The following is a 13,440-nucleotide window of genomic DNA, read 5'->3' as shown; positions in this document are numbered from 1 at the left end:
TAGGAAATTCTGCCCATCACACACTGGCTCTTCCGGCTCACACATGGACATGGCACACATGACTTCAGCTCTCATTTTCTTGATCAGAGCAGCCCTGTGGCATACACACCTTCAGAGAGGCGGGCAGTGATGTCTGCTGCATGCCCTGAACGAGGAGTGCTGGGGCAGCTGTCACGGCCAGCACAGGGGCCAGGGGCTGCTTGCAGGACGAAGCAGGAGGAGATGCAGGTGAGAATGAGGAGCTGAGAGGAGAGAGGAGCGGGCAGACGGTGGCCTGGGGACTGCAATGAGGCTCTGCAAGGTTGGCGACAGCAGGAGACATGCCTCCACCACCCTAGGGCTCGGGGGGTTCACTGGCCACAGCTGGCATCCGTCCACCCTTCCCTTGAGTCATCCATGTGTCCAACAACAAGCATTGAGAAACAGGCGCATGCCTAGCGCGATGCTAAAGGCAGGCGGGAGGGGGTGGTGCTGTGTAAGACACGTTAGGGAGCTGCCAGTGGAGCAGGGAGCAGTGAGCTCTGCGCTGAGAGCCCTGGAGTCGTGACCACTAGGTCTCCAGAGCTGGATGCTAGGAGGTGGGCTGGGCCTAGGCCTCTGCCTCAGGCCTAACAATTGAGTGAGGAACAAAGGATGGAGCCAGTGTGACCCACATACTAGCTGTGCTCCAGCCCTCCTCCAACGACAGAAGGACCTTGTTCAAAGGATTCTTTTCATTCCTCCCCCTCTGGCCTTTAATAAAAATTTCCAAGGATGTAACTGGCTGTGTCCCCTAAAGGCCCTAGTAGACGAAACACGCAGTTTGCGTTTTATGCCATTTTCCGTGAGAACAGAAGAAATACATTTCGTAGAGAGGCTCTGCTGTTTGTTCGTTTGGCCCTGCCCCCACCCCACCAGGGAAACAACTTCTCTCCTTTCTGTCTCCCCAGCTCCCTGCGGCGGCCATCTGACTGCGCCCAGCGGGACCATCCTGTCTCCGGGCTGGCCTGGCTTCTACAAGGATGCCTTGAGTTGTGCCTGGGTGATTGAAGCCCAGCCAGGCTACCCCATCAAAATCACCTTCGACAGGTGCCTGTAGCCACAGCCTCAGGGGAGAGGGACGAGGGGGCGATGCCTGTGGAACCATGTTGGAAGGAATGCAGGGTGGGTAGGGGGCCAGCCCCAAGGTGGAAATGTCACAAGAGCAGAGGATTCTGGAGCAGACTGCCCCAGGTAGGGGGCAGGCCGGACCTTACCCACTTGGCCTCTGTGCTTGGCTTGTACTGGGTGGGGACCATGCGTGGGGTAAGCTGGGGTGTCACTTGGGATGTCAGGGTCCTTCTCTCCCAGTCCAACAGAAGAGCAGGCAGACAGACACCATCAGGTGTCGAAGCATCCAAGGGTTCATGAGCCAGAAATTCATGTTCCATGTGGAAAGGTGGCTGCGCTGACCTCTGACCCAAATTCTGTTCATAGGCACCACTGGTAGCTTCTGCGTTGCTTGTACCCCTTGAGAAGGGAAAGCAGCCCCAAGATGTCACACATACTTCTTTCCGGCAAACCATTCGTGGCCTGGAGTAGCTTGCACACTTATTTGCAAGAGTGCAGATGGTCGATATTGGGGGTTTTATGGATGACTTGCCTGCTTGCAAGTTGTGTCATCTTCCTTGCTTCTGTTTTGTAACACCCCTGAGCATTTGTGAAAACCATTCTTACCTCTCAGGCAGTAAACCAGATCTGGCCCCAGGCTTTAGTGTTTTGACCTCTGGGCACAAACATTCTCACTTCCATGTGGTGGGTCTTGGTGCCTCCAGGAGTTAAAGTGGGGCACAGTCAGTCCAGGCCTGGGAGAGGGTAGGGAGTGCTCTGTCCAACCCTGGAAGGAGGAAGGGTCAAAGGCAGTGGAGAAGGTCCTTCCACATAGCTAATGAACGTGTGTAAATCGGGTTCAGAGATTCCAGCCTGCCCAGACATGGTCGTGAAGCCCTGGGTCCCACAGCACCTTTGGTAATTTGTAAATTAGCAAGCTGTGCAAGCTGTGGGTGTCTTGGGATGTCTTCATTTCCACCATTTGGCAGATTCAAAACTGAAGTCAACTACGATACCCTGGAAGTGCGGGATGGACGGACGTACTCGGCGCCCTTGATCGGGGTTTACCACGGAACCCAGGTCCCCCAGTTCCTTATCAGCACCAGCAACTTCCTCTACCTCCTCTTCTCTACTGACAAGAGTCACTCAGACATCGGCTTCCAGCTCCGCTATGAGAGTGAGTCTCGGGGGGCGGGCAGCGGGAGGTGACGGAGAGCTTGGCTCTTGAGGGTGAGAGGACCCAGGACAGCTCGGCACCATTCCCATGGGGTTCTGTGTCAGGCTGTGCTCCTCCTGGACTGCTCCCTGGTTGTCAGCATCGTGAGCCTGTGGAGTTGCCCGTGACCTTCACTGGGACCTTGTGCGTTCACCCCACATCCCCCTGTGTGTGCAGGTAGTGGGGTGCCCCCTCCTCTCTGGGCACTCTGGGGACAGAGTATCTGACCAAGTGTGAACGTGAACTGAGACGCCGTCTCCCATCACCCTCACCCTCTCTCATCAGCTTCTACATTCACCCCCTGAATGGGAAGAACCGATGTTACTTCCGGTCTTTGAAGAGCAATCAGGAAAGTTAGGGCTGAGAGCACCATAACATCCGGGCCATTTTCTTACTTGTGTTTTTCTCCCTCAATCGACAGTGGGCATCCTCCACTATTATGAGCCAGGGCTCTCCGTGCCCTCTCTTTGTGAGTAGCTGGGGTCCCTGTGTGGTGGCGGTGAGCTCTGTCCCAGCTCTGGCCTCTCCTTTCCAGCTATAACCCTGCAGTCAGACCACTGCCTGGACCCAGGGATCCCTGTAAACGGGCAGCGTCACGGGAATGACTTCTACGTGGGCGCGCTGGTGACCTTCAGCTGCGACTCGGGCTACACACTGAGTGATGGGGAGCCCCTGGAATGTGAACCCAACTTCCAGTGGAGTCGAGCTCTGCCCAGCTGTGAAGGTGAGGGACACCCCTAGGGACCCTGAAATTGCAGATTCCTCCCCTGCCTTCCAGGGGCCCCTGGCTCTTCCACCCATCAACAAGACATGGGGGGTCTGGGAGGAGATTGGGGAAGCGGTCTCGGGAGGTATCATGGCGGGAGCACCCTGAGCCGTGTGGGTCTTCACTTTTTCTTCACTCCTCCTGTAGCTCTCTGTGGGGGCTTCATTCAAGGCTCCAGTGGGACCATCTTGTCACCAGGCTTCCCTGACTTCTACCCCAACAACTTGAACTGCACCTGGGTCATTGAAACATCGCATGGCAAGGGTGAGTGTTCAGGTCCACGGCGGGTCTGTGACCGGGTCAGGGCGGCAAGTTCCCCAGGGTGCTGGCAGTGGGGATCTCCCCTCAGCCTGACCTTGAGCTGTGACTCAGGTGACGCACAAAGGCCGAGTTTGAACTGTTCTCACCAACCAGAGCCTTCTTATCTCTTCGAATCACAGAGCTCACTCAATAAACATTCCAAATCGAAAATCATCATGCTGAGTGAGATGTTACTGGTTCCCGCCTGTCAGATCTCGAAATCACTCCCCACAAGAGGATGGCACAGCCTCTACCTAAACATCTCACTGATAGGGAAGTCACTAACTCATGGCACACATCATTTTTCCGGTAGACCTGTCCCCTCCTGCAGTCTGTTGGGTGTCTCTTACACAGTCTTCCTTGTCCTGTGTCCTGGAGGACCATTCCACCTGCCCTGGCTTCCTCCCATCTTCCCTTCAGATGCTGAAGCAGAGCAGTCCCCTCTCGCAGCACTCAGCTCTTCTCTGCTCTTGCCTCAGCTTCCCTAACATAAGTGGTCTTTGAGAGTCCAAGTTCAAAGCAAGGATGACGGTTATGAATCAGCATTCATCAACCTACTTTTTCATTCAGCAAATATTTATTAAATGACACGGGTGTGGGCGATGCAAGGGCTGGACGTGAGGAGTGAGCAGGCAGATACAGCCTCTACCCTCAGGCACTCGCTGCAAAGTTTATTGAGTCGTGGTGAGAAGTTTACTGAGTCTTGGCAAGTAGCCCCTGGTTCGGCAACTGCGCTCATGCTGAGCTCCCACCCTGGGGGTTTGGGTTGGCCATGTTGGAAGTAAAGACAAGGCAGCTGCATTTTCTGGACACTTCACCGGTCATTCTGTTGCATGTCTTTAATTAAGAATCTCTGACAGAGAAGAATTACCATGTGTAAGAGCCAAGAAAAAAAAATTCAAGAGATGTCACCCTTCTAGAACATTGTTATTAGCTAAAATAACATTAGCAATGTGGTGTGAGGACAAGACACAAGGGGGTAAACAAATCAACATGGGGTCCAGAAATAGGTTCCTGTGCATGCATGGGTGCACCTGTGCCCGTGTGTGCACGTGTGTGCATGTGTGCATATATACACCTGCCTGTGGACAGATGAGAGAGACAGACTGTAGTATGTGGTTCAAGTGATATATTTAGGTCCATTGAAGAGGGGACGGGTTACTTACTAAACGACGTTAAAATAGTGGGCTTACCCATTTGGGAAAATAGCCCAATGCATGCCTCGTACATTTAACAGGTAATTCCAGCAGTGGAAGAACACAGCCATCTAACCTCAGGTGGGGAAGTATTTCAAGAGTAACATCAAAAGCAGAATGCATCAGGGCCATGACTGTTAGACTTAATTAACTATAACTTTGAAAGGATTTCTGTCTAATATAAACTCCATAAAAAGCTCAAAGTCAAATAGTAGACAAAATTATTTGCAGTATTTGTGATTGACTAAGGATTCCCAACGTAACACATACAGAACCCTTTAAAATCTTTAATAAGAGTCACAGCCCTGGCCCATGGACCTGCAAGACAAGCAGAGCTGTAACTCCAGGCTTTGTGGTAGAGGAAATGCAAATGGAAAACCATCAACCCCCCCCTAATAATTAAAGAAGTGCAATTGTCCCCCTTGAGTCACAGGAGCACTTCACTGCTGAAGCCCTATGAAATGGGTGACCTCCCAGAGAGCCCCCTGCAGGTGGCTGTCCACAGCCTTCCAGAGAAACAACAACACTTCAGACCCTTCCTGGGAGAATGGAATGCAAACCTCTGTTTCTTTTGGTGCCATAGTTGTGAAATCCGTGCCTAGTGTTTCCCTAAATCACATTTTCCACGAACTTTTCGAAGATTCCACAGACGTGCCTTTGGACACGGCGATTCCAACCTACTGGATTTCTCTGAAGATAAAGAAAACTACACAGCAAGATTTAGCTGCAAGGCTGTCTCCTAAAGTATTTATTTATTATATTGAAAATTAGGAACTCCTCAGATGCCCATCAGTAAGAAAATATCCAATAATGCCTTGTTACGGTACGGCCATAACGTGAACTCCTAGGCAGCTACTGAACGGAACAATGTGGAAAAATACGTAAAGACCAGAGGTGATCGCAGTCCACTGGTACAGAACAAATGAAGTTTGCCGAAAGAATATGTTCAGTATGGGAGCAAGAATGTGCAGAGAAAAGTCTGGATGCCTCTCATTTGCACTTTTTGGCTTTTTTTTTTTTTTTCTACTTTTGAGCAATAGAGGTATCTGTTACGTATAAAACACATTATTTATGTAAACAAAGAAGATATCTAATGAAAGTCACGGATGACCCCGCCGCATGAACTCGGGGGCTACACTTTGGCCCCCTGGCCAACGCTAGGATGGCCTAAGGCTTTTCTGAGCAAAAGATCCTGAGGCTGCCCCTTTGTCCCACAGTATTGTTCCTGGGCTGGGGGAAGACTTGGGGCAACGTCCTTGCTCAGCCCCAGAGGCCTTTCCACCAGGGCTGCTCAGAGGCGCCCCCTGTAGGAGCTGGAAGCCACTCTGTGGCACCACGTGGAAAAGTCGGGCATCTCCGTGTGACCCCAGGGGACGGGCCCTTTAGTCTGCACCTGAATGTCTGCTGTTGGAGGGGTGCACAACTCTCTGTCTGTGTCCAGGCCTAGAAGTCCACACAAATCATCAGCTGTTTACCAAAGGTGTGTTTTGTACACATGCTGCTGGCAAGGTGCACCTGAGCAAGCCACTGTGCGGGGGCCTGCCCTGGAGAACTCTGATCTAGTACAGAAGAGAGAGGGCTCCAAACTGAGAGCTCTGTGTTGTGCGGCCAGCGTGTGACCGAGCAGACAGAGCTGGGGAAAGGCCTGTGAGGGGCGTAAGCTGGTAGGAAGTAGCCTGGATGAAAGGTGCTAGGAGACTGGACAAGAGGTCATGCGTGGATGGCCAGGACCCTCTTCCTAAGAACCTTCTGAAGGCTTCCCTGAAGCTTCCACATAGAGCTCCAAAGGGTGAACTAGGCAGCGTGGCCCTGCCACCCCGGCTCGCTTTCTCAGCCCTTCCAGAGCCCTCTAAACAAGTGCTGGCTGCGCCAACCTTTCAGTTCTTGAAACCTGCCGTCTTTCCCCGCTAGAGCTTTGCGCGTTGTGGGATCGTGTCCCTCCGGGGCATGCCCTCTCCTCAAGCAAGGGTTAGGGATTCCCAGTGGTCCCCTTGCTTTGCCAGCTGCTCTCCCTGCACTCACTTCCTCCAGTGAGTGGGCTCTCCCTGACACCCTGACCCCAGTCCTGCATCCAGGTTGGGCTACTTCCTGTGGAGCATCGTGCATCTGCCGAGTCCCAGCCTGCACCCACTGCCCAGGCCCAGCCTGCACCCACTGCCCAGGCCCAGCCTGCAGCCACTGCCCAGGCCTTGCATTTTTGTCGTCTGTATCCATGATGGGCAACGAGCTCCTTGAGAGACAACTGTGTCTTATTTCCCCAGCTCTGGCTGCGAGCCTGGCACTGGAGCTTGGAGAAGTCTGTCGTGCGACTTTGCTTGGGCTCTGCTCATAGGAGTGTCTCAGACTCACTGACCACTAGAGCTGCTGGCTCTGATGGCTCCCAAACGGGCTGGAAAAACAAAAAAACTTTATATGAAATTTAGAATTGCCCAACTTGTCACATGCCCAGCCCGAGGGAATGGCCAGTTCAGGAGCTCAGAGACATGTCCTTGCCAAGGCCCAGGGCGGGCATCCTTCAACCCGCCAGGCTGTCTGAGAATGACTCTGCACACCTCACGTGTGCCAGGTGCCCTGCTACGTGCTTTAGGCTTGTGCAGTTGTTCCTCCCTTGGGGCATTAGCTGCCACCTGTGAGTGAGAGATTATCCGCATTTGAGCTGAGGAAGCTAGTACTCCATGGTGCCAAGCTCATTGGCCAAGGCCTCCAGCGAGTACACAGGCTTTGGATCCAAGCCTGTCTCACCGCCACCCGCGGGTGCCTTGTCCAGCTCCCTGCTCCTGCTGCCCTTGCATGAATTCATTGGTGCAGTTCTACATGGCTCACTCCAGCAAAACACTCGTTTGTGTGTGCATCTGTCACTCCAAATGTGGATTCAGACTCCAACATGGGGCCTCTCCATTTCCGTGACAATGTCTTCATTTTCTCACAATGGCCCAAAGAGCCCTAAGCAATCAGCACAGCTGGGAAACCCAGGGGTTAGTTTCATCTCAGTTGTTTGCTCATCCTTCGACTCCCAGCCGAATGTTGACTCCGCGAGAGGGGCTGTGTTTGCATGCCAGGAGAATACAGTGCAAAGCCGGGTGTTTAATCAACTTGTTGCCACCTGCTACTGTGTCTGCCCCACCCCCTACCCAACATGGCGCACCCGGAGGAGGGGAGGGGAGGGAGATGCATTTCCCTAGTTCTCTAGACTGAAAACAGTTTTCTCAGCTGCACATGAGTTTACATGTCAGGAGAACAGCATAGCTCCAGGCACACGTGTCCGTGTGTCTGCTCCATGGATGCGCACTCCCTCCGGCCAAGGATCACACCCGCTGTGAGGCCTTCCCAACCCTGGGGGCTGAGTCACCCACCCTTCCTCTGTGCCTCAGCCCAGATTCTCACTATGGGTGCTTCTGCCTCCTCTACAACACTGGGCTTAGCACAAGGCCTGGCACTCAGTAGATGCTTCAGAGCCATGTCTGTGAGCAGATAAACTCATGGATCCTCACAGTTGCCGGGGTGCAGACCATTGGCGAACCACATACCCAGTCTCACCACTTCTGCTTGATTCTGTCTTCTCCATCCCCACCCACGGAAGCCTCATACGTAGGAATCCACAGCTCCTACCAACAGGGAGGCAAGAGTAGGAAAGTTTTTAAAAAAGGTTTAGGATTAGGAGCTTGGGTCCAACCATCACTTATCAAAAACATATCAGTAATTATCTAGAGAGGTATTTCTCCAACTTTATGTACCTACCAATCTCTCAGGGACCTAGCTGGCATGCAGATTCTGATTTAGCACGTCTGCAATAAAGGCCAAGGTTCTGCATTTCCAACAAGCTCCCAGGTGATGCCCGCACTGCTGATCCATGGACCACACTTTGAGTAGCAAGTGGGTCTGGCACTCAATTCTGCCCATGCACCTGCCTTGGCATGGTCCACACACAATTCCCAAGGCCACACTCACTTGTGGGTTCATGCATGTTGACAAGTACACCCCACCACCTCCCAAACACAGGAGCCATCTGGACAGGTTCAGGAACTTGCTTTGAGTGCTGAGGTCCTGCTACTTGCTCCACAACCCTCCTTGCTACCTAGTCCTGTCACTGTGTGGCCTGCCCACCATCTGCTCTGTTTGTACAGTCCAGGGAGCAGCGTCCTGGAGCAGTCCAGAGCACAGCTTCTGTAGCCTCATTTTCCATCCAAGCCCTTCCACCTGCTGGTTGGACGCCCTCGGAAAAAAGACTTTAATCTCTCTGTGCCTGTTTCCTCGGGTGCAATCTGGAGATGATACCCATCATAGCCATGTAGTGGGGTTGCTGGCAGGTTCAGAGGATTTGTTATTTGTTTGCTTTCTGTTGCCAGGGGTTGTCTGCAGAGCTGATGAGACAGGACAGGGGCACCAAATATGGAGCTCTAGGATTAGGAGGTTGGGTCCAACCAATGTGCCGACCAGTGTGGTTGTTTTATTCTGTTTTGTGCTTGGCCCTTTGAGCACAGTGCTCTGCTCCCTCTTGCCACCTCCCTGACGACTCCTTGCCCATCTCCCCTGTCTCCTATTTCTTGTCCCTTCTGTCCAGGTGCCCCCTCACCCCTCGTCTGCCTCTGCCTACTCTCCCTCTTCTCCCTGCTTGTGGCTTCCAGGAGCACCCGCTCAGTGGCCACTTGGATCTACCTCTGAACTCCCACCTTAGTCCTGAGCTTCCAGCTCCACACTTTGAGTTGCCTGTACATGTCCCTGCTGTGTTCCGGGCTCAGTCCATCACCTCTCCCTCGCATCCTTCCCCAAATAACAAAGAATGCCTGGGTACCTCCAGGCAAAGCCCTCCCAGGCATCTTTTCACATCTGTGCCCACTGGCTGCTGTTCACCCCACCCCCTGAGGTCCTGTGTCCATCCACCGAGCCCCATCCTTGCTCCACAGGGCACATCATTCCAGCTGACCTCCCTGTCCACCTTGTCTTCCTCATTACCACCAAAGTCTGGCTAAAACTCAAACCTGTTCCCTGAGCATGGCTTCTGGTTGCTTCCAGAAAAAGATGGGGCATGTTGCCAGCCCTCTGCAGCCTCAGCTGCAGGTGTTTCTGCTGAGCATGTGCGGCCCCAGCACCCTACCCACCGAGCCTCCCCGAGCCCCACAGTCAGCACCACCTCTGTCCCTCTACACAAGCTCTTTCTCCTCTTTCCTCATTAATTCCTGTGCATCCTTTTGAGACCTGAACCCAGTGTTTGCTCCTTAGAGAAGTCGTCTACACTCTCCACCTCCCACTGTAAACCGCTCCACGTTTGACCTCATGGCATCCGGATCTGCGTTCCTACTAGCATCCGTCAGTCCACCTGGGAGCCACATCTTGTAGCTCCCTTGCACCTCCCCTGGCTCCTAGCCCGTAGGAAACACTCAGCACACACACAGATGCCCGTTGAATGAATGAGGGAGTGGCTGTGCAGCCTTCTCGCCGCCCTAGCCAGACACCTGCCTTTCGAATGTTCCTACTGCATAAAGGTGCCCTTCTCCCCAACTGGATCTTTGGGTACTGGCAAGTCCAGGTGTCTTCGCCGAGACTCTCCATGCATGCTTGGTGTGACACCCCCTAGTGGACACAGATCCTGTCCTGCAGCCGGGCTCCTGTGCCCTCTGGCTGTGGCCAGCCTGACCGTTGTGGTCTCCCGGCAGGTGTGTTCTTCACATTCCACACCTTCCACCTGGAGAGCGGCCACGACTACCTCCTCATCACCGAGAACGGCAGCTTCACGCAGCCCCTGCGGCAGCTGACGGGCTCGCGGCTGCCAGCGCCCATCAGCGCTGGCCTCTACGGCAACTTCACCGCCCAAGTGCGCTTCATTTCCGACTTCTCCATGTCCTACGAAGGATTCAACATCACCTTCTCGGGTAAAGAGTCTGAGGGTCCTGGAGGGAGGAGGCCACAGAGCCGCTCCCTCTCACCCAGTGCTGCCAGCCTCTGGCCTTCCCAGCTGTTGGATATCAACATACTCTCTAGTCTCTGGGAGTCACTGCAGCGTTGCAGCAAAAGATAGATATGTGGGTTAGGCACAAGGATGAGCTCCTTGTCATGGTCTGGGAGTGAGATGACAGGTGCATTAGGGAATCCCCATCTCTTAGGTATTGCTCACCCAGCTGGTGAGACCAGAGGACTGCCCACAAGCCTCCTCCTGCCCTACTAATCCCAAATGTTTCTCCTGGTTCTACTTTTTCACAATCCCAGACATTTAGAAAGGAACAGAAAGGAGCCAAGGGAGTCTGAGGTTAGTGTATCAGAGTGATTAGATTAGTGTATCAGAGTGTTTCAGTCTCAACTTGAGATCTTCCTCATCCGTGCTGATGTAGTAATGGACGTTTATCCTGGGATGTAGGAATCCGGACAAGAAAGTCCCTTCATTGGCTTCCCTTCCCTCCTCTAGTGCCGACTTGCCCTCCACTCGTGTCCCCTGGGCAACAGTCTCCTGCCCGCCCCAGCCATCAGCCAGGAGCAGAGCTGCCAGACAGATTCCCCCTGGGAGGCCAGAGGCATCTGGCCTCTAGGAAGTTGGATGTGGCCTAGCTTAGCCACCCTGCCGGCCTCCCCACTGCCCGGGCCCCGCCACTGCCCGGGCTGGCCTGGCCAATGAGAGAGATCTAACCGGTGTCCCTGTCTTGTCTTTAGAGGCACAGGCAGGTCCTCGGCCTGTAAATGCCACCCATCCTGCTGATCACCTGCTTCAAGTGCCATGCTGAGACACGGCCTCGGGCCGTGTGCTTGGAGTCTTTTCCTGGCTGTGAAAGTTGCCTGAGGCTGGGTCATCCAGGGTAACCCTCTAGAACTGGTGATTACATGGATCTGGCTCAGTGCCCAGAGAGGAAGAATCTGCACGCTGCCTGGGCCCAGGGTTCAAATGCAGATGAGAGGACCAAGCAGGGAAGGGTCAATTCCTGGGGCACCTCCTGAGCCCTCCTGGGCAGCGGTTCTCTGAAGCGGGCACCCTGTCCTGCCACTCGCAGCAGTCGGGCCTCTGACCACCCCAGCTCATCCTCCCTGCCTCTCGGCCGCGTGCTTCTTTCCACTCTACGTCTGTGGACCATCACGCGTGCGCGTGTGTCCTGCTCCTGTCTGTGGCTCTGACCCTGCTCCCCTGGCACTGTGTTCTGTGTGTCCTGTCGTCATTCCCTGCATCTCCTGCACGTGCCCCTGAGCTTGGCCCTCCTGCTGCCTTTGCAGAGTACGACCTGGAGCCCTGCGAGGAGCCGGAGGTCCCAGCCTACAGTATCCGCAAGGGCCTGCAGTTCGGCGTGGGTGACACCTTGACCTTCTCCTGCTTCCCCGGGTACCGTCTGGAGGGCACCGCCCGCATCACGTGCCTGGGGGGCAGACGGCGCCTCTGGAGCTCGCCTCTGCCAAGGTGTGTTGGTAGGTGGTCACGTGCTTTCATTTTGCTTCACTAATGGGGTGGGCCCAATGTTAGTCGATTGACACGAGGCGGTGGACGCACCTGGGCCTGGGCTTGAGGACTGATGGAGCTTTTGCAGACTTGGGCAGGTGGCCTAACCTCCTTCTGCAGCCTCCTTGTCTGTGGAGGAGGATGGCAGCACCTGCTCCATGGGGCTGTTCTGTAGGCGACGCTGGCTAGTGGCAAGAAGATGTACAGTGTACACGCAAATGAAATTGACGTCAACAGTCTCATCCCCCTCACCTCTGTGCCTCACCCCCGTGCCCCCTTTACACAAGGCCCAAGGCTTCAGGAGGCCTCTTTTTAAAATTCTTTTAAAAATTCATTTATTTTATTTGAGAGGCAGAATTACAGAGAGGGAGAGGCAGACAAAGAGAGAGAGAGATCTTCAATCCGCTGGTTCACTCCCCAAATAGCTGCAACAGCTGGAGCTGGGCCAGACCGGAGTCAGGAGCCAGGAGCTTCTTCCAGGTCTCCTACATGGGTGCAGGGGCCCAAGATCTTGGGCCATCCTCTGCTGCTTTCCCAGGCACATTAGCAGGGAGCTGGGTCAGAAGTGGAGCAACAGGGAATTGAACCAGAGCTCATATGGGATGCCAGCGCCTCAGACGGTGGCTTAACCAGCTGTGCTACAGCACCAGCCTGCAGGATGCCTCTTGCAGAGAGCAAGTCTGGCTGGGTCCATAGGAAGGAGGTGGAGCCTCACCCAAGAGAAGTCCCAATCTTGTAGAGCAGGTGATGCTCTTGCCAGCCAACTGGGATGCTTGTTCTTGGAGAATCCCTAGAGAAACCCCATGCATTCAGCAGGGGAAGAAAGCGGGGAGCAGGAGTTGGGTTTATTACCAAGCACCCCTTGCATGCCTCTAGGCCTAGAAGTACAATGGTGAACAAAACAGGGGGCGTCTCCCCTCCAATGGGCTCACTTCAGTGGGGGCGCAGCCATGAACATGTGGGAGTGCAAGGTGCCAGGCAGGCAGGCCGAGGAGTTCTGGGGATTCTGCTTAGGAAGTACTGGAGGGACAGCTCGTCTCCGAGAGAGAGCGCTCAGGAGAGGCCTTTCTGATGGGGCATGCTTCAGGGAGGCGGGAAGGGATTCAAGGCTCCGAACATGCAGGTGCAGGTATATCTGTCAGGGAGGAGAGAGAAGGAAGTGCCCGAAGGCACAGCCTGGAAGCAGCGGTGGGGAGAACAGGGTTACGGGTGGAGGAGGAGCTGGCTGGTGCTGGATCCAGGCCCCTGCCTGTCTCCTTGCCAGGCTCTATAGAATGCTGTCCGGAGTCCGAGCTGGAGGGGGCCTTGAGGGGATAGTCTAGGGAGCAGGGCCAATGGCTGCTGTCCCTGAGCTGTGAGGTCAGCGGCTCTGTTTGCTCCATGCTCGTGAGGTAGGGCCAGGTGAGATACAGCATGACTTAACGGGGTGCTCACCAGCCTCGCTGTTGGCCACGGAACTCACGTCAAGTGAAATGCAGTG

The 13,440-nt window shown here is 54.4% G+C and overlaps 1 protein-coding gene across 1 annotated transcript in view; it reads left to right on the top strand.

Annotated features, from left to right (window-relative positions):
• CSMD2 (CUB and Sushi multiple domains 2) overlaps window positions 1-13,440 on the top strand; it is a 615,632-nt gene that overhangs the window by 407,110 nt on the left and 195,082 nt on the right. The window contains exons 16-21 of the mRNA XM_062193240.1: window positions 930-1,068; window positions 2,058-2,245; window positions 2,820-3,008; window positions 3,198-3,314; window positions 10,201-10,416; window positions 11,741-11,929. Coding sequence (XP_062049224.1) covers window positions 930-1,068; window positions 2,058-2,245; window positions 2,820-3,008; window positions 3,198-3,314; window positions 10,201-10,416; window positions 11,741-11,929 — 1,038 coding nt within the window. The remainder of the gene's footprint in view (window positions 1-929; window positions 1,069-2,057; window positions 2,246-2,819; window positions 3,009-3,197; window positions 3,315-10,200; window positions 10,417-11,740; window positions 11,930-13,440) is intronic.

Source organism: Lepus europaeus, chromosome 5, assembly GCF_033115175.1.
Source record: "Lepus europaeus isolate LE1 chromosome 5, mLepTim1.pri, whole genome shotgun sequence".
Classification (NCBI taxonomy): domain Eukaryota; kingdom Metazoa; phylum Chordata; class Mammalia; order Lagomorpha; family Leporidae; genus Lepus; species Lepus europaeus.
The sequence above is the reverse complement of the archived record's forward strand: the minus strand, read 5'-3'. Positions and strand labels throughout refer to the sequence as shown.